Source organism: Rhinatrema bivittatum, chromosome 17, assembly GCF_901001135.1.
Source record: "Rhinatrema bivittatum chromosome 17, aRhiBiv1.1, whole genome shotgun sequence".
In the NCBI taxonomy this organism is placed as follows: domain Eukaryota; kingdom Metazoa; phylum Chordata; class Amphibia; order Gymnophiona; family Rhinatrematidae; genus Rhinatrema; species Rhinatrema bivittatum.
The window spans coordinates 794,992-817,593 of NC_042631.1; the positions used below are offsets into that span (position 1 = coordinate 794,992).

Sequence of the window (22,602 nt, forward strand, 5' to 3'; positions counted from 1 at the left end):
GAGAGACTTATGGATGAGTGATAAGACTTTGTGTTGTATTCAGAAGTTGATGGGTAGCCAGTGTAGGTCCTTGAGGATTGGAGTGATGTGGTCCGATTTCTTTCTGTTTGTGAGGGATCTGGCTGCTGCATTTTGTAGTAGCTGCAATGGTCTGATTGTGGCAGCCGAGAGGCTGAGCAGAAGGGAGTTGCAGTAGTCAAGCTTTGAGAAGAGTAAGGTCTAGAGGACGGTTCTGTAGTCGAGTGGGAAGAGGAGCAGTTTGAGTCTTTTGAGGGTCTGGAGTTTGAAGAATCCATCTTTGATGGTGTTGCTGATGTGCTTTTTGAGGGTGATTTCCGTGTCCAGAGTGACTCCAAGGTTAGTTGTTGGTTCGGGAGGGTTGTTGTGCTTTGATGTTTAAGGTTGCGGGTGGTGTTGTTGGTGATATGTAGGATTTCAGTTTTTTTGTGGTTGAGTGAGAGTGAGAGCTGAGCGAGGAGTTGTTATATCTGACAGATGGGTGTCCCAGGTTTTTAGAGTGTTTTCGAGGGATGATTTGATGGGGAGCAGAATTTGTCCGTCATCTGCGTATAAGTAATAGGTGAGGCCTTTTTTGGAAAGAAGGTTGCAGAGGGGGGAGCATGTAGATTTTAAACAGGGTGGAGGAGAGGGATGATCCTTGGGGTACGCCGTGTAGTAGGGGGATCTGTTTGGATTGAGATGATTCTATTTTTACTGAGTAGGATCTGCCGGAGAGATATGAGTCAAACCATTTAAGGGTGGTGTCACTTAGACCAATTTCTTTTAATCTGGTTAGCAGGATGTTGTGGTTGATAGTATCGAATGTGGCAGAAATGTCAAGGAGTATCAGGAGGTATGATGTGTTCTTGTCTAGGCCTCTGAGCATGGAGTCTGTGAGGGATAGAAGGAGTGTCTCTGTGCTGAGGAGTTTTCTGAAACCATGTTGAGCCGGGTTTAGAATGTTGTGGTGTTCTAGATGTTCAGAGAGCTGTTTGTTGACAGTTTTTTTCAAGGATCTTGGCAATGAAGGGGAGGTTAGAGATTGGCCTGTAGTTGGCAGGGTCTGAGATGTCCAGATTGGGTTTTTTGGGGATGAGTTTGATGATTGAGGATTTGAGTCTGTCTGGGAAGATGCCCTGTTCTAGGGAGAGGTTAATGATGTCGGCTATCGGCTTGGCAATGATGTTTGAGACTTGTTTGAGGAGTTTTATTGGGATGAGGTCAAGGGGGGGTGTGGCGGGGTTTGTTCTTCGTATGATTGGTTCCACGTCGGAAGAGGCAATGTGGTCGAAATGAGTCCAGGAGGGACAGGATATGGTGGGTGGTTCTGGTGTTTTTGCATTGGTATTAGGGATGTTTGCAAGCAGGCTGGTGGTTTTGTTGTTGAAGAATTGCACTAAATCTTCACAGATTTTGTCCGGGTTGTCATTGAGCGGGGAGATGTGGGTGGGGGCTGGTTAGGTCGGATACATAGGCGAATAGTGTTTTGGGATTGTATTGATAGTTGTGGATCCTTTTTGAGTAGAAGAGGCGTTTGGTATTGTTGATGTCAGTGTTATAGGTGTGAAGAAGGGTTTTGTATTTGTTTTTTAGTTCGGTAGATTGATTTCTTCTCCATGCTTTTTCTGTTTGTCTGAGAGTGCGTTTAGAGATTTTTAGCTCCGGTGTGTACCATGGGAACTTGTGTTTGCTGCGGGTTTTGATTTCTTTTTTTTATGGTAGGGCATAAGATCTTAGCTGTTTCAGTGTTGATTGAGATCCATGATTCAACTGCGGTGTTTGCAGTTTTCATATTTAGAGAGTTGAGTGCCTCTGGTAGAGATTCAATGAGATCATCAGACGTGCATGGCTTGGTGAAATGTATGTATTTCTTGAGGGGGTCGGCCACTGGTGTGGGGTTTCTCAGAACTAGCTCGGACTGGATGAGCTTGTGATCGGACTAGGGGGTGGCTGTGGTTGAGGGAGGGTTTTTGTTTGAGATGCGTTGATTGATAAAGATTAGGTCTATGGTGTGGCCTGCCTTCTGTGTGGAGGAATTGATGATTTGATTGAATCCGATGGCCATCATGGTGTTGATGAGGAGCTCACAGGCGGGTGAGGGGGGTGTTTTGTCAATGTGGAGGTTGAAATACCCCAGGATGATGGTGGGGGTGGCTGCGTTTGTGTGGTTGGTGATGGCCTCGATTGGGGGGATAGGTTGCGGTCGAGGGCGCCTGGGGGTGCAAATAGCAGGAGAATATGTAGGTTTTTCGATTTGAATAGACAAAGCTCGAGTGGGGGTGAAGCTTTGAGTGGTTGGATGGTAAATCTGAATTTTTTCCGGGCCAGGAAAAGTAGTCCGCCTCCTTTCTTTTTTGGTCTGGGAATGGAGTAGATGTCATAGATATCTTTGGGAAGTTGATTGATGAGGGCGGTGTCTGAGCCTTTGAGCCAGGATTCAGTTAGGCAGAATATGTCAGGGTGTTGGTCCAGAAGGAGGTCATGAAGAATGGAGATTTTTTTCGTTATGGATTGGGCATTGAGTAGGAAGAGAGTGAATACTGTCAGGGCAGCTATGTTGTTGTTGAGGTTAATAGTGATGAAGGAGGGTGAACGTCGGTGTGTGAGCAGGTATGGGTAATATCTTTTGTCGAAGTTGGTATATAACAGTTTTGGGATTGGATGGGTGTTCTCCATGTCGTGGACGGTCCTGAAATTCGCGTGTGGGTGATCACGAAGGTGTTGGGGATGCGGCGGTTGGGATCAGCAGGGCTCTTGACCCTGGCAGGTCGGGCGCCGAAAGCGAGGAGCATGGAGGCGATGCCTTCTACCCTTAGTAGAAGGCATCAAGATTACTACCTTTAACCAATATGCTTTGAGCTTTTAATGCAACTGCAACGTTGCTCCCCGCCTAGGCAGCAGGGGGATAAAAGGGATTTGATTCAGACGACAACGGAGGGCCCTGACTTCCTTGGTCTGGGATACTGTTGCGCGGATATAAGGGAAAAAGCACAGGACTGCTTCTATGGCAAAGTCCTAAAGGAAACGAAGAAAGCATGCAATGGAGTAACTTGCTGGTGTGGTGGCAGAATTGTGGTGGTTGGGTCAACATTTCCAGTTTCCAGCGCTTCCCTTCGGACTCGCTGCAGCGCCTCGTACATTTACCAAGGTCATTGTAGTGGTGGCTGCTTTCCTCCGTCGAGAGGGTATTTTAGTCCACCGTACCTGGACGACTGGTTGATCAGGGTGAAGTCTCGGGAAGACTGCGAGAGGTCGGTCTCCAGGGTGCGGCTCACATTGCAGTCGCTCGGCTGGATAATAAATGTGCAGAAGAGTCACTTGGAGCCTACCCAATGCCTTGTCTATTTGGGTGCGCTGTTCGACACCTTTCAGGGCAAGGTGTTCCTGGCAGTGGACAGAGTGACGAAGTTACAGGACCAGATCCGCAATTTCCTTCAGAGGGAGGACCTCACAGTATGGCATCATTTGCAAGTCCTAGGATCGATGGCCTCCACCTTGGATTTGGTTCCGTGGGCATTTGCTCACTTACGACCGTTGCAGCGAGCACTGTTGTCATGGTGGAGTCCAGTGTCGGAGCAGTTCCACTTGCCCATGCCGCTGCTTCCAGAGTCAGTCTTTCATGGTGTCTGACAACTTGGGTCGGGGAGTGGATTTGGACCCATGGTGTCTGACAACTTGGGTCGGGGAGTGGATCTGGACCCTCCAGAGTGGGTAGTAGTTTCCACCGACGCCAGACTCTCCGGTTGGGGAGCAGTCTGTGCAGGCAAAGCCGCACAGGGGCTTTGGTCACCAGCGGAAGGGTCCTGGTCCATCAATCGGCTTGAGACGAGGGCAGTTCGTCTGGCCCTTCAGGCATTCCTACCCTTGATCGAACACAGGATGGTGCGGGTGTTCTCCGACAATGCGACGTCGGTGGCTTACATCAACCATCAAGGAGGGGAAGAAGAAGTCTTGCAGTGGCACTCGAGGCTCACCTCTTGTTCGCCTGGGCGAAGTGTCATCTCCAAGGAATTGCTGCTTCACATGTCGCCAGAGTGGAGAATGTTCAAGCGGACTTTCTCAGCAGGCAGCAACTCGACCCCGGGGAGTGGGAGTTATCGACAGAGGCCTGGAACCTCATTTGCGCCAGGTGGGGCGTGCCACAGTTGGATCTCTTGGTGACTCGGGCCAATGCAAAGACCGAGCGCTTCTTCAGCCGGCACCAGGAGCAGGGATCGGTCGGTCTCGAAGCGCTGGTGAGCCCGTGGCCCACGGGAATTCTTCTGTACGCCTTCCCTCCCTGGCCCCTCATCGGTCGCCTCCTCCATCGAATAGAGCTCCATCCCGGCAGGGTAGTGCTAGTGGCTCAGGAGTGGCCACGTCACCCGTGGTTCGCATGGCTCTGGAGGAACACCTGCACCTCGCCCACATCCCGCAGCTGCTGTGACAAGGACCCATATTTTTGGATCGGGAGGATCGCTTCTCTCTCGCGGCTTGGCTTTTGAGAGGAGACGTTTACGTTTGAAGGGATATTCAGAACAAGTCATCTCCACCTTGCTTCAAGCGCGGCATTCGTCTTCTTCCATGGAGTATGTTAGGGTTTGGAAGCTTTTCGAGACTTGGTGTCTCCAGCACTCCTACGATCCGTTGACCGTAGATGTTCCCATGGTTTTGGAATTCTTGCAGCAGGGGCTAGCTAAGAGGTTGGCCTTCAATTCCCGCCGGGTCCAGGTGGCGGCCTTGGGGGCCCTGCAGGGCAAGTTTCAGGGCTCTTCGCTGGTGGTTCACCCGGATATTGCTCGGTTCCTCAAAGGGGTCAAGCATTTGCGTCCTCCAGTGCGCCCGGTATGTCTGGATTGGAATTTGAATTTGATGCTTTGTGTGCTTTGTGGAGCACCCTTTGAACCTCTCCGTCGAGCTTCTCTTAAGGATCTGACTTTGAAGACAGTTTTCTTGGTGGCCATTTGTTCGGTGCGATGAATTTCGGAATTGCAAGCATTGTCGTGTCGCGATCCATTTCTGCGGATTTATGATGATAGGGTATCGTTACATACGGTGCCGTCCTTCATCCCCAAGGTGGTCTCCTCCTTCCATGTTAATCAGACAATGGAACTTCCTGGGTTCCCTCAGTGGTCCCGGGATTCTGCTACTGAGAGGGATCTTGTTGATGTTATCCTTGTTCGATGTAATAATAATAATAATTTGTTTAACCTTGGTTCGATGTAAACCGATGTGATATGTCTATTCATGAATGTCGGTATAGAAAAGTGCTAAATAAATAAAATAAATCTCTTGGATGTTTGGCGCATTTTATTATGCTATCTGGAGGGTTACCAATGACTTCCGCCGTTCAGATCATCTCTTCATTCTGTTCGGCGGACCAAAGAGAGGGACAAGGCATTGAAAGCGACCATTTCTCACTGGATTAAGGAAGCTATCTGTTCGGCCTATATAGCCCGAGGGCTTCTGGTGCCGGTTGGACTGCGTGCTCATTCTACCAGGGCACAGTCTACTTCCTGGGTTGAATGTCAGTTGCTGTCGCCCCAGGAGATTTGCAGAGCGGCAGTGTGGTCTTCTCTTCACACTTTTACTAAGCATTATCGGTTGGATGTTAATGCTTCTGAGCATTCGTCCTTTGGTGAGAGTGTTCTGCGTGCGGGTCTTTCGGGTTCCCACCCAGTGTAGGGTGGCTTGGGTACATCCCACTTTTCTGGATTGATCTGGGTATGTTCAAGAAATGAAAATTGGTTCTTACCTGCTAATTTTCGTTCCTGTAATACCACAGATCAGTCCAGAGGCCCACCCTTTACTTCAGAATCCAAAAGACTGCTGTTGCTAAGTTGTTTCCTATTTGTTCATGAGCTCCGTATTGCAGACATGTTTGAAGGAGCAGTTTCATGGGTGGTGTTTACGATTTCTTGGTTTTTAGGGGCAAATTGGTTATGAGTTTGGTTGGGTTTCAACCCTCTTTGCCCATTCGTTTCTAGTGTGAGCTTGGGTACAGGCTAATACTGAGGGACTGCAGGTGGCACTCTTGTATATATAGCAGTGCCCAAAGTTTTGCTCTCTGACTCCATCTGCTGGTAGGGATACACAACCCACTTTTCTGGACTGATCTATGGTATTACAGGAATGAAAATTAGCAGGTAAGAACCAATTTTCATTTTCCTTATTCCCCCTGCCATTGAAGCAATGCATTGCGCTAGATATGTATTCCCAGTGAAGTATGAGGCTTAATTGATTCAGGGTAGTAACCGCTGTAACAAGCAAGCTACTCCCATAATTATTTGTTTGCCCAGACTATGTAATTAATTCCTTGTTGGTTGTTGCCTAAATATAAATCCTCTTTTCCTCTTCCCCCCTCCCATTGAAGCAGAGAGCTATGCTGGATATGCATTGAAGTATCAGACTTATTTGGTTTGGGGTAGTAACCGCCACAACAAGTAAGCTACTCCCTTTCTTGTTTGGTGCACCTCTGTGTAAGTCACTCACCGTTGTGTGCTTCTCCTTCCATGATTGTATTTTTTGCATTAAATCTTAGTTTCCAAGCATTGGACAATTGCATTGGAAGCTGTGGAATATAAAGTTATTTAAATAAAAAAATGTAAATAAAAATTATAAATGCTGTGGAAAAGGAATAGAAATAAATTACACATCATCAGGCCCCTGTTGAGGAAAGAAAGGAAGTTTAATTCATCTGAAAGCAGTGGAGAAAATGTAAATGGCCTGAGATCTGCACACAATAGCTTTGTAGGATGAGGGGGTGGGCGGGAGGAGTAGAAAGGGTAACCATGGATCCTGGAGCAGGACCTTCCTTCTTCATTCCTTGGCAGCTTCTGTTTTCTGCTCCCTTAGGAATTTTCAAACATGACAAAGCTTTCCTGCCAAGACCTCTGCAATATTACTTATGCAAAGATTGCCTAGAACTGACTGCAGGGCTGACCCCTGTAACATTCTGCTAATTATCCCTGTTTACTTCTGCTCTCTGTTCTTAATCACTTAACCAAATCTTAAGTATACCACATTTACTCTTCACCCAGTCTAATTTTTTACTCACCTAGTCAAAGTAAATGATCTCATTTGCTGTAGAAATGGATGGTAAATTCTCTCGCTGTCTGCCCTGATCCTATTATTAAACTTATCCGTTTGCTGAAACACAATCAAGTGGCGAGAAGAGCAACAGAGCAGTGAGTGAGAGAGATCATCTCTATTTCATGCTTCTTCTTCTCACAGCACCAGATAGGATGCCAGCTGGAATTTCTTCACTCTACAGGGGATGTAGGTGAACTTTATTTTTACCCAGCTTCTGCCTACAGGAGTGGAGGGAGGATCCCCCTGGAGAAAGGAACAAATTAAATTAGACACAACATACTGATATTTTCTTACATCTTTATTTAAATTGTGTACAGTGTATTACAAAATAAATAACATCACACCGTGATTTAATGCGAACAATGCTGCCTCCTAATCATACATTTTTTAATGTATTGGACATTCTTGTATCATCATTAAAGGAAATAGTTGATTTTTCCTTTCTAATATGTGCAAGTGCTTCATCATCACAAGAATAAAGGAAATTGAGGTTTGCATGGTTGGTGTTAGCATTTTTTTGCCCTCTGAATTCCATTCAATAGATTTTGTCTATATTTTACCAAAAGAAAAAAAAATTACTCAGAATTCAAGAGGTCACATTCACAATGCACAAGTCATAAGAACACAAGAACATGCCATACTGGGTCAGACCAAGGGTCCATCAAGCCCTGCATCCTGTTTCCAATCCAGGCCATAAGAACCTGGCAGGATCCCAAGGGGTAGAGAGATTCCAAGCTGCTTATCCCAAGAATAAGCAGTGGATTTCCACAAGTCCACCTTAATAATGGTTCATGGACTTTTCTTCCAGGAACTTGTCCAAACCATTTTTTAAATGCAGCTACACTAATAGCTTTTACCACATCCTCTGGCAACAAATTCCAGAGCTTAATTATGCGTTGAGTAAAACAATTTTTACACTTATTCATTTTAAATGTATCACTTAACAACTTCATTATGTGTTCCCCAGTCTGCATTTTTGAAAGAGTAAACAATTGATTCACATGCTTGTTCCACTCCTCTCATTATTTTATAGATCTCCATCATATCTCTCCTAAGTCCCAACCTCTTTAGCCTTTCCTAATAGGGGAACCATTCAATTCCCGTTATCATTTGTTCGCCCTTCTCTATAACTTTTCTTCCTTATCTTTTTGAGATGTGGAGACCAGAATTGCACACAGTACTCAGGATGAGGTTGCACCATGGAGTGATACAGAGACATTATGATATTCTCTGTTTTATTCTCCATTCCTTTCCTAATAATCCCCAGCATTCTGTTTGTGTATGATATATGAACACAAGATGAGGATGCACCATGGAGTGATACAGAGACATTATGATATTCTCTGTTTTATTCTCCATTCCTTTCCTAATAATCCCCAGCATTCTGTTTGTGTATGATATATGAACACAAGATGAGGATGCACCATGGAGTGATACAGAGGCATTATGATATTCTCTGTTTTATTCTCCATTCCTTTCCTAATAATCCCCAGCATTCTGTTTGTGTATGATATATGAACACAAGATGAGGATGCACCATGGAGTGATACAGAGGCATTATGATATTCTCTGTTTTATTCTCCATTCCTTTCCTAATAATCCCCAGCATTCTGTTTGTGTATGATATATGAACACAAGATGAGGATGCACCATGGAGTGATACAGAGACATTATGATATTCTCTGTTTTATTCTCCATTCCTTTCCTAATAATCCCCAGCACTCTGTTTGTGTATGATATATGAACACAAGATGAGGATGCACCATGGAGTGATACAGAGGCATTATGATATTCTCTGTTTTATTCTCCATTCCTTTCCTAATAATCCCCAGCATTCTGTTTGTGTATGATATATGAACACAAGATGAGGATGCACCATGGAGTGATACAGAGGCATTATGATATTCTCTGTTTTATTCTCCATTCCTTTCCTAATAATCCCCAGCATTCTGTTTGTGTATGATATATGAACACAAGATGAGGATGCACCATGGAGTGATACAGAGGCATTATGATATTCTCTGTTTTATTCTCCATTCCTTCCCTAATAATCCCCAGCATTCTGTTTGTGTATGATATATGAACACAAGATGAGGATGCACCATGGAGTGATACAGAGGCATTATGATATTCTCTGTTTTATTCTCCATTCCTTTCCTAATAATCCCCAGCATTCTGTTTGTGTATGATATATGAACACAAGATGAGGATGCACCATGGAGTGATACAGAGGCATTAGGATATTCTCTGTTTTATTCTCCATTCCTTTCCTAATAATCCCCAGCATTCTGTTTGTGTATGATATATGAACACAAGATGAGGATGCACCATGGAGTGATACAGAGGCATTAGGATATTCTCTGTTTTATTCTCCATTCCTTTCCTAATAATCCCCAGCACTCTATTTGCTTTCTTGGCTGTTGCTGCTGCTGCTCACTGAGCAAAATATTTCAATGTATTATCAACAATGACACCTAGATCCTTTTTGAGTGGTGGCTCCTAATGTAGCTATAATTTGGGTTTCTCTTTCTTAAGTGCATCACTTTGCACTTTTCCACATTAAATTTAATTTGCCACTTGCCCAGTCTCCCAGTTTTGCAATGTCCTCTTGCAATTTCTCACAATCCTCTTGTGATTTAACAACTTTGAATCATTTTGTGCATTCAGCAAATTTGATCACCTCACTCGTTCCCATTTCCAGGTCATTTATAAATATATTTAAAAAACTGGTCCCAGAACAGATCCCAGGGGCCTCCACTAGTCCACTTTCTCCCTTGGGAAAATTTACCAAAAGTCCTTTGGTATTTCCTCTACCTATATTTCTTTCAAACTGTTTGAACTGAGATAATTGATACCTCCTATGTTGGAAATATTCAGCTTTCTGAATTCATAAACTGCACAGAATTTATAGCAATTGTTACGGGCAGCACCCACTGGAAGTCACAGGCCCTTCTCCAGAAACTCAGAAGATACATTGGAAGCCTTTGGCCTTCTACCAGAGCCATACAGTGCGCAGTTGGCTAACGCATGCCAACAGGAGAGACTGCAGGCGGCAGATGCTGGCAGAGGAACAGACAGAAGTAGCCACCTTGGGATGAGTGGCACAGTTCCCTGCCTGAAACTTTTTTTTTTTTTTAATATCCACAAAACAGACCTCTTGCAATGGCATTCTCAAGTGGCCACTGTTGGAAACAGGATGCTGGGCTTGATGGACCCTTGGTCCGACCCAGTATGGCATCTTCTTATGGTCTTAAAATACTCAGGCAGTGGGCGGTGATGGTAATTTCATTGCAGGCTTTCTTGTTTAAAACCTCAGCCTCTTGATGCTGTATGCTGATATGTATTAAGAACATAAAAATTGCCATACTGGGTCAGACCATCACGCCCAGCATCCTGGCTCCAACAGTGGCCAACCCAAGTCACAAGTACCTGGCAAGTACCCAAACATTAAATACGTCTCAAGCTACTGTTCCTTATTAATTAATAGCAGTTTATGGATTTTTCTTCCACGTTAAATTTCATCTGCCATTTGGAAGCCCAATCTTCCACTCTTGCAAGGTCCTCCTGCAATTTATCACAATCTGCTTGTGATTTAACTACTCTGCATAATTTTGTGTCATCCGCAATTTTGATCAGCTCACTTGTACTCCTTTCCAGATCATTTATAAATATATTAAAAAGCACCAGTTCAAGTACAGATCCCTGAGACACTCCACTGTTTACCTTTTTCCACTGTGAAAACTGAGCATTTAATCCTACTCTCTGTTTCCTGTCTTTTAACCAGTTTGTAATCCACGAAAAGACATCACCACCTATCCCATGACTTTTTAGTTTTCTTAGAAGACTCTCATGCAGGACTTTATTGAACGCCTTCTGAAAATTCAAATACACCACATCTACCGGTTCACCTTTATCCACATGTTTATTCACCCCTTCAAAAAAATGTAGGAGATTTGTGAGGCAAAGACTTCCCTTGGGTAAATCCATGCTGACTGTGTCCCATTGAACCATGTCTATCTAAAGGTTTTGTGATTTTATTCTTTATAACAGTTTCCACAACTTTCCCCAACACTGAAGTCAGGCTCACCAGTCTATAGTTTCCTGGATCACCCCTGGATCCCTTTTTAAATATCGGGGTTACACTGGCCATCGTCCAATCTTCAGGTACAATGGATAGTTTTAATGATAGGTTATAAATTAATTGAAATAGGTCTGAAATTTCATTTTTTAGTTCTTTCAAAACTCTGGGGTGTATATCATCCAGTCTAGGTGATTTACTACTCTGCAGGTTGGCCTACCACATCTTCCAGTTTCACTGTGATTTGATTCAGTCCATCTGAATCCATTATGGGTACCTCCCCAACATCCTCTTCAGTAAACACTGAAGGAAAGAAAATGTTTAATCTTTCCGGGATGGCCTTATCTTCTCTAAGTGCCCCTTTAACCCCTCGATCATCTAATGTCCAACTGACTCCTTCACAGGCTTTCTGCTTCAGATATATTTTTTAAAGTTTTTACTGTGAGTTTTTGCCTCTACAGCCAACTTCTTTTCAAATTCTCTCTTAGCCTGTCTTATCAATGTCTTACATTTAACTTGCCAATGCTTATGCTTTATCCTATTTTCTTCTGTTGGATCCTTCTTCCAGTTTTTGAATGAAGATCTTTTGGTTAAAATAGCCTCTTTCACCTCACTTTTTCACCATGCTGGCAATCATTTGACCTTTCTTACAGGCCGATACAGTACAGTGCACTCCGACAGAGCGCACTGTTAACCTGCCCTTGGACGCGCGTTTTCCCTTACCCCTTATTCAGTAAGGGGCGGAAAACGCGCGTCCAACCCGCGGCACCTAATAGCACCCGCAACATGCAAATGCATGTTGCGGGTGCTATTAGGTATGCGCGCGGGATACAGAAAGTAAAATGTGCAGCCAAGCCACACATTTTACTTTAAGAAATTATTGCCTACCTAAAGGTAGGCGCTAGTTTCTGCCGGCACCGGGACTTAATATCATGGCGATATTAAGTCGGAGGTCCCAAAGAGTGAAAAAAAAAATGTAAAATGGGCCGGCAGCTGTAGGGCCGAAAACCGGACGCTCAATTTTGCCCGCATCCGGTTTCTGAGCCCATGGCTGTCAGCGGGCTTGAGAACCGACGCCGGCAAAATTGAGTGTCGGCTGTCAAACCCGCTGACAGCCGCCGCTCCGGGTCAAAAGGAGGCGCTAGGGACGCCCATGCCTGTTGCACACTTTTTACATTTGTAGCTGCAGCTTTCAATTTTTTTTTTTAACTATTTTTCTCATTTTTTCAAAGTTTCCCTTTTGAAAGTTTAGTGCTACAGTTGTGGATTTGCTTACTGTCCCCCCTTCCAGTCATTAATTCAAATTTGATCATATTATGATCACTATTGCCACGCAGCCCCACGACCATTATTTTTCTCACCAAATCCTGCGCTCCACTGAGAATTAGATCTAAAATTGCTCCCTCTCTCGTCGGTTCCTGAACCAAATGCTCCATAAAACTGTCATTTATTCCATCCAGGAACTTTATATCTCTAGCATGTCCCAATGATACATTTACCCAGTCAATATTGGGGTAATTGAAATCTTCCATTATTATTGCAGTTTGGTTTGCTTCCCTAATTTCTCTTAGCATTTCGTCTCACAATCTTGACCAGGTGGTTGGTAGTATACCCCTATCACTATAGTCTTGCCCAACACACAAGGGATTTCTACCCATAAAGATTTGATTGTGCATTTAGTCTCATGCAGGATGTTTATCCTCTTGGACTCTATGCCATCCCGGACATAAAGTGCCACATCACCACCAAGATGCTTCTTTTGGTCTTTTGTGATATAATTTGTACCCCGGTATAGCACTGTCCCATTGGTTGTCCTCCTTCCACCATGTCTCTGAGATGCCAATTAATTCTATGTCATCATTCACTGCCATGCACTCTAATTCTCCCATCTTATTATTTTAACCAGACACAAGGGCAATCTGCTTGATGATGACCACAATACACATTCCTCCACACAGCACTGTTTTACACCCAAGACGTAAGCCTTGTATTAGGAGACCTATCTGAGCTAATTGAATTCCTCATTCAATAAAGAAGTTAACGAGGCAAACATGGTATAAATCCTAGGAGAGATTTTAGCAGGCCTGACACAGAAAGCCTTCCCACCCTGTAAATCAAGACAACAATCCACTTAGGTTATCAGGATATCCCTAATGAATATGCATTAAAAAGATTTGCATGCACACTGCTTCACCTGTATGCAATCTATCTCATGCACATTTATTAGGGATATCCTGAAAACCCAAGCAACTGGATTCGTGTCTATGAGGACTAGAGGTTGCCTATGTCTGCTGCAAATTTTGTGACCTGAGAGCTGCTTCCCTAAAGAAGGGCATTACTCCTCAATCTCCCTCCCCTCTAAAGGACTTAGCATCTTACACTGCTAGCTAACCATTTCTATAGTGCTTCCTGACCTAGCAGCTAACCAAGCCCCTGTGGCAAATTGTTGTGTCCCCACAGCCTCTGTGAATGTCCTGGTGCAGAACTGCAAGATCTACAATGATGCCAGCTGTGATATCTCTGCTGATGGGCAGCTCCTGGCAGCTTTCATTCCTAGCAGCCAGCGAGGCTTCCCAGATGAAGGCATCCTGGCAGTGTACTCTCTGGCACCACACAACCTGGGCGAGATCCTCTACACAAAACGCTTTGGTAAGGAGACAGCAGAAAGGGTGTGAGGAAGTAGAAGTCGTAGAACTTTAGAATATGGAGTTTGTGCATTGGCAGGGCACTGCTATGAGGAAGCTCGCACCACTGGAGTCCTGACTGGCCCTGACAGAGCACTGCTGTGAGGAAGCTCGCACCACTGGAGTCCTGACTGGCCCTGACAGAGCACTGCTGTGAGGAAGCTCGCAGCACTGGAGTCCTGACTGGCCCTGACAGAGCACTGCTGTGAGGAAGCTCGCAGCACTGGAGTCCTGACTGGCCCTGACAGAGCACTGCTGTGAGGAAGCTCGCACCACTGGAGTCCTGACTGGCCCTGACAGAGCACTGCTGTGAGGAAGCTTACACCTCACAAAACTATTGTAGTAAGTGACATTGTGAATGGATTGCTGACGTGTTTTCTTTCGGTCTCCCTAGGTCCCAACGCCATTTCAGTAAGCCTGTCCCCCATGGGCCGGTATGTGATGGTTGGTTTGGCCTCCCGCAGAATCCTGCTGCACCCATCCACAGAGCACATGGTAGCTCAGGTTTTTCGGCTACAGCAGCCTCATGGTGGAGAAACCTCTATGAGGGTGAGTCTGTGTAGAAGGCAGAGGGGCATTTTCCTTCCGTAGCTGGGTCATGATATGCAGCAGGTAGTTCTGGAAGGAGGCCCTGAATGGTCATCCAGAAAGTTATGTCATATCAAAGGGCTGGGAGGAGCTTGGGATGTTTTTCTAAAACCATAGGTTGGAAGGTTATCTAGAGTCAGAGGCCTAGAAAGAACTTCAGGAAATCCTATCAGGCAACCAAAATGAGAAGGGGAATGGAACAGCTCCCCTATGAGGAAAGACTAAAGAGGTTAGGACTTTTCAGCTTGGAGAAGAGACGACTGAGGGGGGATATGATAGAGGTGTTTAAAATCATGAGAGGTCTAGAACGGGTAGATGTGAATCAGTTATTTACTCTTTCAGATAATAGAAAGACTAGGGGGCACTCCATGAAGTTAGCATGGGGCACATTTAAAACTAATCGGAGAAAGTTCTTGTTCACTCAACGCACAATTAAACTCTGGAATTCATTGTCAGAGGATGTGGTTAGTGTAGCTGGGTTTACAGAAAGTTTGGATAAATTCCTAGAGGAGAAGTCCATAAACTGCTATTAATCAATAAGGAATAGTAGCTTGTGATCTATCTAATGTTTGGGTAATTGCCAGGTATTTGTGACTTGGATTGCTCGCTGTTGGACACAGGATGCTGGGCTTGATGGACACTTGGTCTGACCCAGTATGGCATGTTCTTAGGTTATTTTCTATCTTCAGGAGCCACTGCACTTAAATACTGTCCTAGACACATGTTTGTTAAAACACTACCAAAAGGTATTTAATTAATGGCAATCCTTTGTGTCTGTAGGAAGCCAAGTAATAGAATTTCTAGTTAAATTGTTATAATTTTTATTTTTCATTATGGGAGGGGTTTGCATAGGAGTGTGCGTTGTTATGTTTCCCCCTCTCTGATGTCCATGTAGCAGGGAGGTGGAGACTGCCTTATCTCTGCTTTCATTCTGTGTCTGAGGGAATCAGTGATACAGTTGGGGGGAGGATGGTCTTTTAGAAAGAAATTTGTGCTTAAAAAGAAAAGCGTGGGTTTTGCAGTTGTTTGATCCCAGACTCCTGCTGAGCGAAATGTAATGTGTGAATAGCAAGTAAACAGTACTAATTATGCACTTGTGCTATTTATACAGCCTATTTCTTACAAATACTTAGCAGCTCAGCCCCTTTCTCAGTGTCCACTTAGCCTATGTGCATTCAGGTACACACACCTCTCTGCACACTTATTCATTCATTTACTTGCATTATATTCTGCCTTTCAGGCACTTCAAAGCAGATTATATTCACATTTCTCTGTCCCCAGAGGGCTCACAATGTAACAGGCCGAGGGTTAAATAACTCTGCTGTTTTTCAGTGCACATTTTTAACACTCAGATACATTTTTTTAACTCTCAATTTAGTAAGCTAATGTTATGCAAATGCACCGGGAGTTAAAAAAAAAAAGAACTGGCATAAACTGTAAAGTGTGTTCTGCTGATGCCAGGCTTCGGGATCGTGGTATTCTGCTTCTTCACCCAGCTCCTGATCTTTCACAAGCCTGCAACTCTTGCTGTCATGCATGGCTCCTTCATCTTCTTACCTTTAGGGTTTTAACTGGGTAAATACCAATATATTTGGTTAATTGGCAGTGGCAAGGCTGATCAGTCAGTACTTGTCTGGGAATTTGGCTAAGTGACAGCAGTTGCCACCATTTACCTGGATAAAGCCCTAAAGATCAGAAGATTAAGGAGCCATGTATGAGAGCAAAATCTGTGGGCTTGTGAAAGGGAAAGCCAGGCTGCAAGCTGGCTGTGATTTTTAGTGTCTGGGATGCCGCCCCCCGCAATATTCTGGAGTTTTTTCACTTTTTTAAACTGGTTTTTAAGTGCCAGCACTCGAGTGCTAGAAACAGCGCCATCTCTGACCCTGGAGTTAGTTTCCAGTGCTAAGAAAATGCACTGCTGTGCATCAGTGAGTAATGCTTAATGCCCTCATCAGCAATAAGATTGTGCTCACAAACAGGCCGATTCAGTAAAGTCCGCGGGAGAGCGGGCAAACGCACAGGCCTCTCGCCGGTGCGCACAATTCAGTATTCAAATGAGGCCCGGCGCTAGGGACGCGCCTTTTTGACAGGAGCGGCGGCTGTCAGCGGGTTTCACAGCCGACGGTCAATTTTGCCGGCATCGGTTCTCGAGCCCGCTGACAGCCACGGGCTCGGAAACCGAACGCCGGCAAAATTGAGCGTCCGGTTTTCAACCCGACAACCGCCGGCCGACTTCCAATTTTTTTTTAATTTTTTTTTTTTTACTTTTTTTTACTCTTCAGGACCTCCGACTTAATATCGCCATAATATTAAGTCTGAGGGTGCACAGAAAATCAGTTTTTACTGCTTTTCTGTGCACTTTCCCGGTACTGGAAGAAATTAGCGCCTACATTTGTGTAGGCGCTAATTTCTTAAAGTAAAATGTGCGGCTTGGCTGCACATTTTACTTTCTGAATCGCGCGCGAGTACCTAATAGCGCCCTCAACATGCATTTGCATGTTGAGGGCGCTATTAGGTTCTGCGGGTTGGATGCGCGTTTTCGGCCCCTTACTGAATATAAGGGGTAAGGGAAAACGCGCGTCCAATGGCGAGTTAACAGTGCCGGAGCGCACTGTACGGTATCAGCCTGAAAATGATTGCTGAATTGGCTCTGTACATGTGCACCCATCATGCACACACACTACACTTTTTTTTGAGGGGGGAGATAAACTACCCATGGACTGTTGCCTGGGCACCAAAGATCCAGATTGTTCCAGCAATCCTCTTCAAAGGGTAGTGCTTTAGCACTGTGGGACTTTGCACCCTGTGTCTGGCATTCAGCCCTTTACCTTTCTGTGGAAGTCAGATATGCTGTTAAGGCTTTTTGGAGTGAGGGTACTACTGGGAAGGAAGAGCAGTTTTCCGAGTTACGAGTACTGATCTCGTGACTCCCCTCCATTCCTTGTGATTGAACTCAAAGGCTGCTGGTACATCTCAGATGACTTAGTAATTGCACGGAGTCTGTTTCTTCCATACTCCCTGCCTAACTGCATCACTGTTTTTTTTTCAGTCAGTCATATTTATTTATTTATTTATAACTTTTTATATACCGAGGTTCAATTAACAAGATTAATTATCACTTCGGTTTACATTACAACCAGCAAAAAATAACAGATTACTTCTTTACACAATGTTCACATTCAAATGCTGAATATTTTAAACAGTAATAAAGTTAAAACATTTTGAAAAATTAAAAGCAATGTACGTTCTCCCTCACTTGCTTTTCTGTTGTGTAGCATGAATGTAAAGGTAAGAGAGGAAGCCTGGAAATAGGACACAGCTCTCTGCATGATAGCCAGAGTGAGAGAAGCTGATTAAACATTGTCAATCAACAGATGTCTCATTTGCAGCAGAGTCAATCCTCCATCATCCCTATCACTGTTGGGAGCTTTCAGTAAACATCACAGCAATACAAAGCCCTCCCAGGGCTAAGAGTGTTGTAATTACCATGGAATCTGCATCTAATCAGCTAACAAGTTTAAGACAATTAACCAGATTGGTTTAGGGAGGCAGTAAGCAGCTCCGCAGTGTGTGGGACTAGATGCACCATGTCAGGTAGTTATGCAGCTTCTTCAGCCAGACAAATACTTCTAAATTTCTCATATCCTCCTCTTTCCTGGGCATCTCCAACCTGCTCTTTACTCAGGTGCCTGTTGCTACTCCTGTACCTCTTCATCACTTTCAAAAGGCTGCTTCTCACCTGGCTTTTGTATGCCTCTCTCACCCGATCTGTCGTATGTCCATATACTGAATAGATTTTACCTTCCAGTGGCTGAAAGATCCCTGGCACCAGAGCAATTAAAATTCAGTGCCTGGGGCCTACCACTGTCCCATGGCTGAGAGGCGCTTTCTCCAGGGCGGATGGCATCCAGGAGTATAGGGCCAAGGTGAACAACCAAAGAGAGGCAGCTATGGCCTCTGGCTCCCTTCTGCCGCTAGCCACTTGGAAGAGGAAGGAAGAGGCTGGAGGGCATGGCAGAGTAAAATAAATCAAAGAAGCAAAACAAATACCCCAAAATAGATGAAACATAAAAGAGCCAAAAATGTTATAAGGACAAGATTTTCCCCCGACTCCTAAAAATTTTGTCTGGTGCCCAAGTTTTCAAAATATTTTTACACGCATGCTGTTTAACTGTCTCTTCCATGCCACCCCATATGTCTACAATCTTTTAGCAACTTCTTATGCTGTGTCATGTCCTGTTTGTTCTCTTCTTGCACACCTCCTACGAGCCAGTGTAATAAGCCCTCCTGACATCCAGAATACAATTTCTTTTTTACTCCTATACATAAACAAAGGTTTTGCTAATGCATCAGGAGTTAAAAATGTGGGCACAAACCTCAGCACAGGTTGATTGCAGATTTTTAACTTGGAGTGGGAGGGGGGGCTTGGACAAGATTTATGCACAAAAAAATCATATTTTAATTGAATAGCTAATGACTTCATTTGGATGGGATTTCTATGTGAGAGCACTAGGCAGTATGCACAGTTTTATGTGCGCTAAAATCCTAACTGCTTCAGGAGTAAAACGCTCTGCCTAGTTTTGTGCCTTTTCCTGTGGTGCCTTTCACTGTTGAACCACTTGCTCATCAACATCTGTCAACTGCAAGTTCTCAGTATCTTCAAGGGACATCTGCTTACTGTGCTTTCTAAACTTTGTTCTACCATCCTAAGCTCCCATTCTCCTAATTCAAGGGCTATATAAATCATAAGCACAAAGTCTTTTTCTGCCGACAGTTTGATGAATCTGCTCCAGCTAGAACTCTGTCTCTCGTCTCTCAAATCCCAAATTGCGAGTTTATATTTTGAAATGTCAAGATGAAAAAATTATTTTTGGGAAGAAAAGACCTGTAATGCTCTCCTCCATTCAGAACTAGTTATAGGATATGGAAAGCCATGAAGGAGAGACATCTGTCAGTACACTGCTGAAATGCAGTAAGGAAAGGCACCTGCTCCATGGAGCCTCATAAGCTGCATAAGCAACCATGAGAATAAGTCTGCTTAGCAGGTTCCCTTGGTTTTAATGCATAATTGCCTCTGCTGTACTTTTTAAATGAGCAAAGAAGCTCTCTGCTATTCTCCTGCTGATTCCCTGCTGAGGAGCTTCAGCCTTTCCAGATGACAAGATTTCCAAATACAAACATAACAGCCACCAAGGTTCCTCTTCCAATCCCTCTTATCAAGAGCTTAGCTTGCAGCACAAATTGCTGCTTTGGCAAAGTGCAGGTAATAGCCTGAAATTTATGGGCAGTCAAGTGACGGTGTGCTTCAGCACCAGTAAGGAATGTACAAGCGCGGATTCAGGCAGGGCTTTACCTTCCTTCCCTCTGAAAAAGAAAAAGCCACTGGAAATCTTCATTTTCATTGCAGCTTCTTGTGATTTGTATTCTTCCCTCTGAGTATGGAAGAATGCAGTTCTTCACTGTGCACTTCTAGTATGAGATGTACAGAATGAGTGCAGGGAAGTAATTTATGTATTGAATATATTTTAATATACCGGTACTCAAGATAAAATATCTTATCGTACCGGTTTACATCAAACATGGGGTAACCAACGATATAGGAGCATAAAGTTACATGAAACAGGGTGATGAACTTAGGACAACTGTAGAATGGATAACAAGCAGAGTTGAATAGTAACAAGGCGAACGATTTAGTGGGTGAACATCTAACAAACATTTTTTAAAATCACTTAGTAAGAAATAATGTTTTATTTATTTATTTTATTTATTTATAGATTCTTTTATACCGCGGTACGTATAGATATACATCACCTCGGTTTACAGTGAAACAATAAATTAGCAACAGGCTTTACATATAACAGTATAAACAGTAAAAACAGTAAGAAACATTTAACCGCAACAGGCTTTACAGAAACATTGGGTTCAGGGTAATATGTTAACATCATTAACTATAATAACCATAACATATTAATAATCAAGTATTAAGCAGGAGTAAATTAACTGTCCAAGGAAGGACAGTTTCAGGGGTGAACATAATTTAGGAGTGTTGGGTGCCAGCCTAAATTTTTATTTTTTTATTTTTTTTAGAGTTGAGGACATAAGAAGTTGCTATACTGGGTCAGATTTGAAGGTCCATCAAGCCAGGCATCCTGTTTCCAATAGTGGCCAATCCAGGTTACAATCACCTGACAAATACCCATACAATAAATACATCTCATACTGCTAATGCCAGTCATAAGCAGTGGCTGTTCCCTAAGTCAGCTTGGTTAATAGCAGTTTATGGACTTCTTCTCCAGGAACTTGTCTAAACTTTTTAAATCCAGGTATTCCAAACGCCTTAACCACATCCTCTGGCAATGAATTCCAGAGCTTATTTGTGCATTGAGGGAAAAATAATTTTCTCCAATTTGTTGTAAATGTGCTACTTGCTAACTTCATGGAGTGCCACATACTCCTCCTCGGACAAGCAGGATGGTGGTCCTCATACATGGGTGACATCATCAGATGGAGCCTGGCACGGAAAACTTATGTCAAAGCTTCTAGAAACTTTGATTGGCCCAGCAAGCCATTATCCACAGGTCCACATGGGGTCCCCCTTCAGTCTCTTCTTTTCCACTAAGCCATCGTCTTGTGGTTGTGGAGCTCTGCTTTCTTTGCAGTGTTTTTCTCAGTCAGTTCCAACTTTGCCTGCGCTGGGGTTCCCCTTCTCCCTGCCGGGTAGTTAGTAGGTAGCGCAGTAAGCTTTCTTTCCCTTCTTTGCGGTTGAGTCCCAGTATGTCTCGCTTTCTGTGCCGCTGGGCATCGACTGCTCGTCAGTTAATTTTGCTATAGAGTCAGGTTTTCACCAGTGCCCATGGACCATGTTCATCGTGACCCACATGAGGTTTGTATCCTCTGCCTGGGGGCATCGCATGATGTCCAGGAGTGTCGTTTTAGCAACAGATGACCCCCAAAGGCCATCGCGCCCAGTTGGATAAAAAATCTGAACCTTTGACTCTGGCGTCAGGGGCATTGACTCTGAGAGGCCACGGGGAATCGATCCCTCGCTGTCCACTCCCCCTCTGGAGCAAGGAGCTGGAGATCGGCTGTCATCGGTGTCTTCATGCTCCAGGACATCGGAATTGTCTACTTCCTCCTCGGCACCAGGGAAAGACCAGCCGAGCACCAGGGGAAGCCACAGAAACATCGTCACCTGTCACCATCCTCACATGGCACTGGGCTCGGGAAGGCCCCAGATATGATGCCCCTGAAGCGAACCCGTGGAGAGGAGGTAACCTCCATCGAACCCGGGAGTCCCAGGCATTCCCCACTGATGTCTGAGCCAGGCACCGATCTCCTTCGGGGTTCTGAGGGAGATCTGGTGACGCCTCTCCCTCCGTCCGTCCGTTCTGTCCTCGGAGGACTTCCAAGAGGAGTTGGATCATAGGGTGCAGTTGGCAGTGTTCTGAGCCCATCAGGGCATCAAGCCACCGGCCACACCAGTGCCTGCACCCTTGATGCTGGCACTGTTGCTGGAGTGCCTCAATGTCCTTCTTGGCGTCCTCCCCATGCAGCCGCTGCTGGTGCTCGGGGGTCCATCGATACCCCCAAAGCTACCATTGCCTCCTCCATCCAAGATGATTCCCATTGAGGGGTTCCTCCAAGGAAGAGGGCCCGGCACAGCCCACGGCACCGCCTTTGCCCGCCATTGGGCAAAGGCGGTGCCGTGGGCTGTGCCGGGCCCTCGGTTTACCTCTGTTTCCTCTGGTGATGAAGACTCTCCTGAAGCTCAGTCAGGGCAAGGGAACCATGATCCTCATAGTCCCTCATTGGCCGAGGCAGATTTGGTTCCTGTTCCTGCAGGATCTTTCTATCAAGGACCTGATCAGTCTGGGGACCTCCCCGGACCTTGTCACACAGGATCAGGGGAAGCTGCACCATCCCAACCTCAGGGCATTGTCCCTAACGGCCTGGATGTTGAGAGGCTGATTTTGTAGCCCCTTGACCTGTCGGATGTTTCTCAGGTCCTAGTAGCCTCCAGAAACCCTTCTACCAGAAAATCTTATGGCCTGAAGTGGAGGAGATTTGCCATGTGGTGTGAGAGTCATGGGTTGAATCCATTCTCCTGCTCTACACCAAAGCTGCTTGATTATCTGCTGCACCTGTCAGTTGCTGGCTTAAAAACTAACTCTGATAGGGTAC

General features: G+C 44.8%; 1 protein-coding gene across 5 annotated transcripts in view; it reads left to right on the forward strand.

The window, feature by feature from the left end:
• Nucleotides 1-22,602, forward strand: part of AMBRA1 (autophagy and beclin 1 regulator 1) — a 206,001-nt gene that overhangs the window by 156,799 nt on the left and 26,600 nt on the right. For all 5 annotated transcript variants that reach the window (XM_029582359.1, XM_029582360.1, XM_029582361.1 and 2 more), the window contains 2 exons: nt 13,610-13,798; nt 14,228-14,382. In XM_029582359.1, the coding sequence (XP_029438219.1) occupies nt 13,610-13,798; nt 14,228-14,382 (344 nt within the window). The remainder of the gene's footprint in view (nt 1-13,609; nt 13,799-14,227; nt 14,383-22,602) is intronic.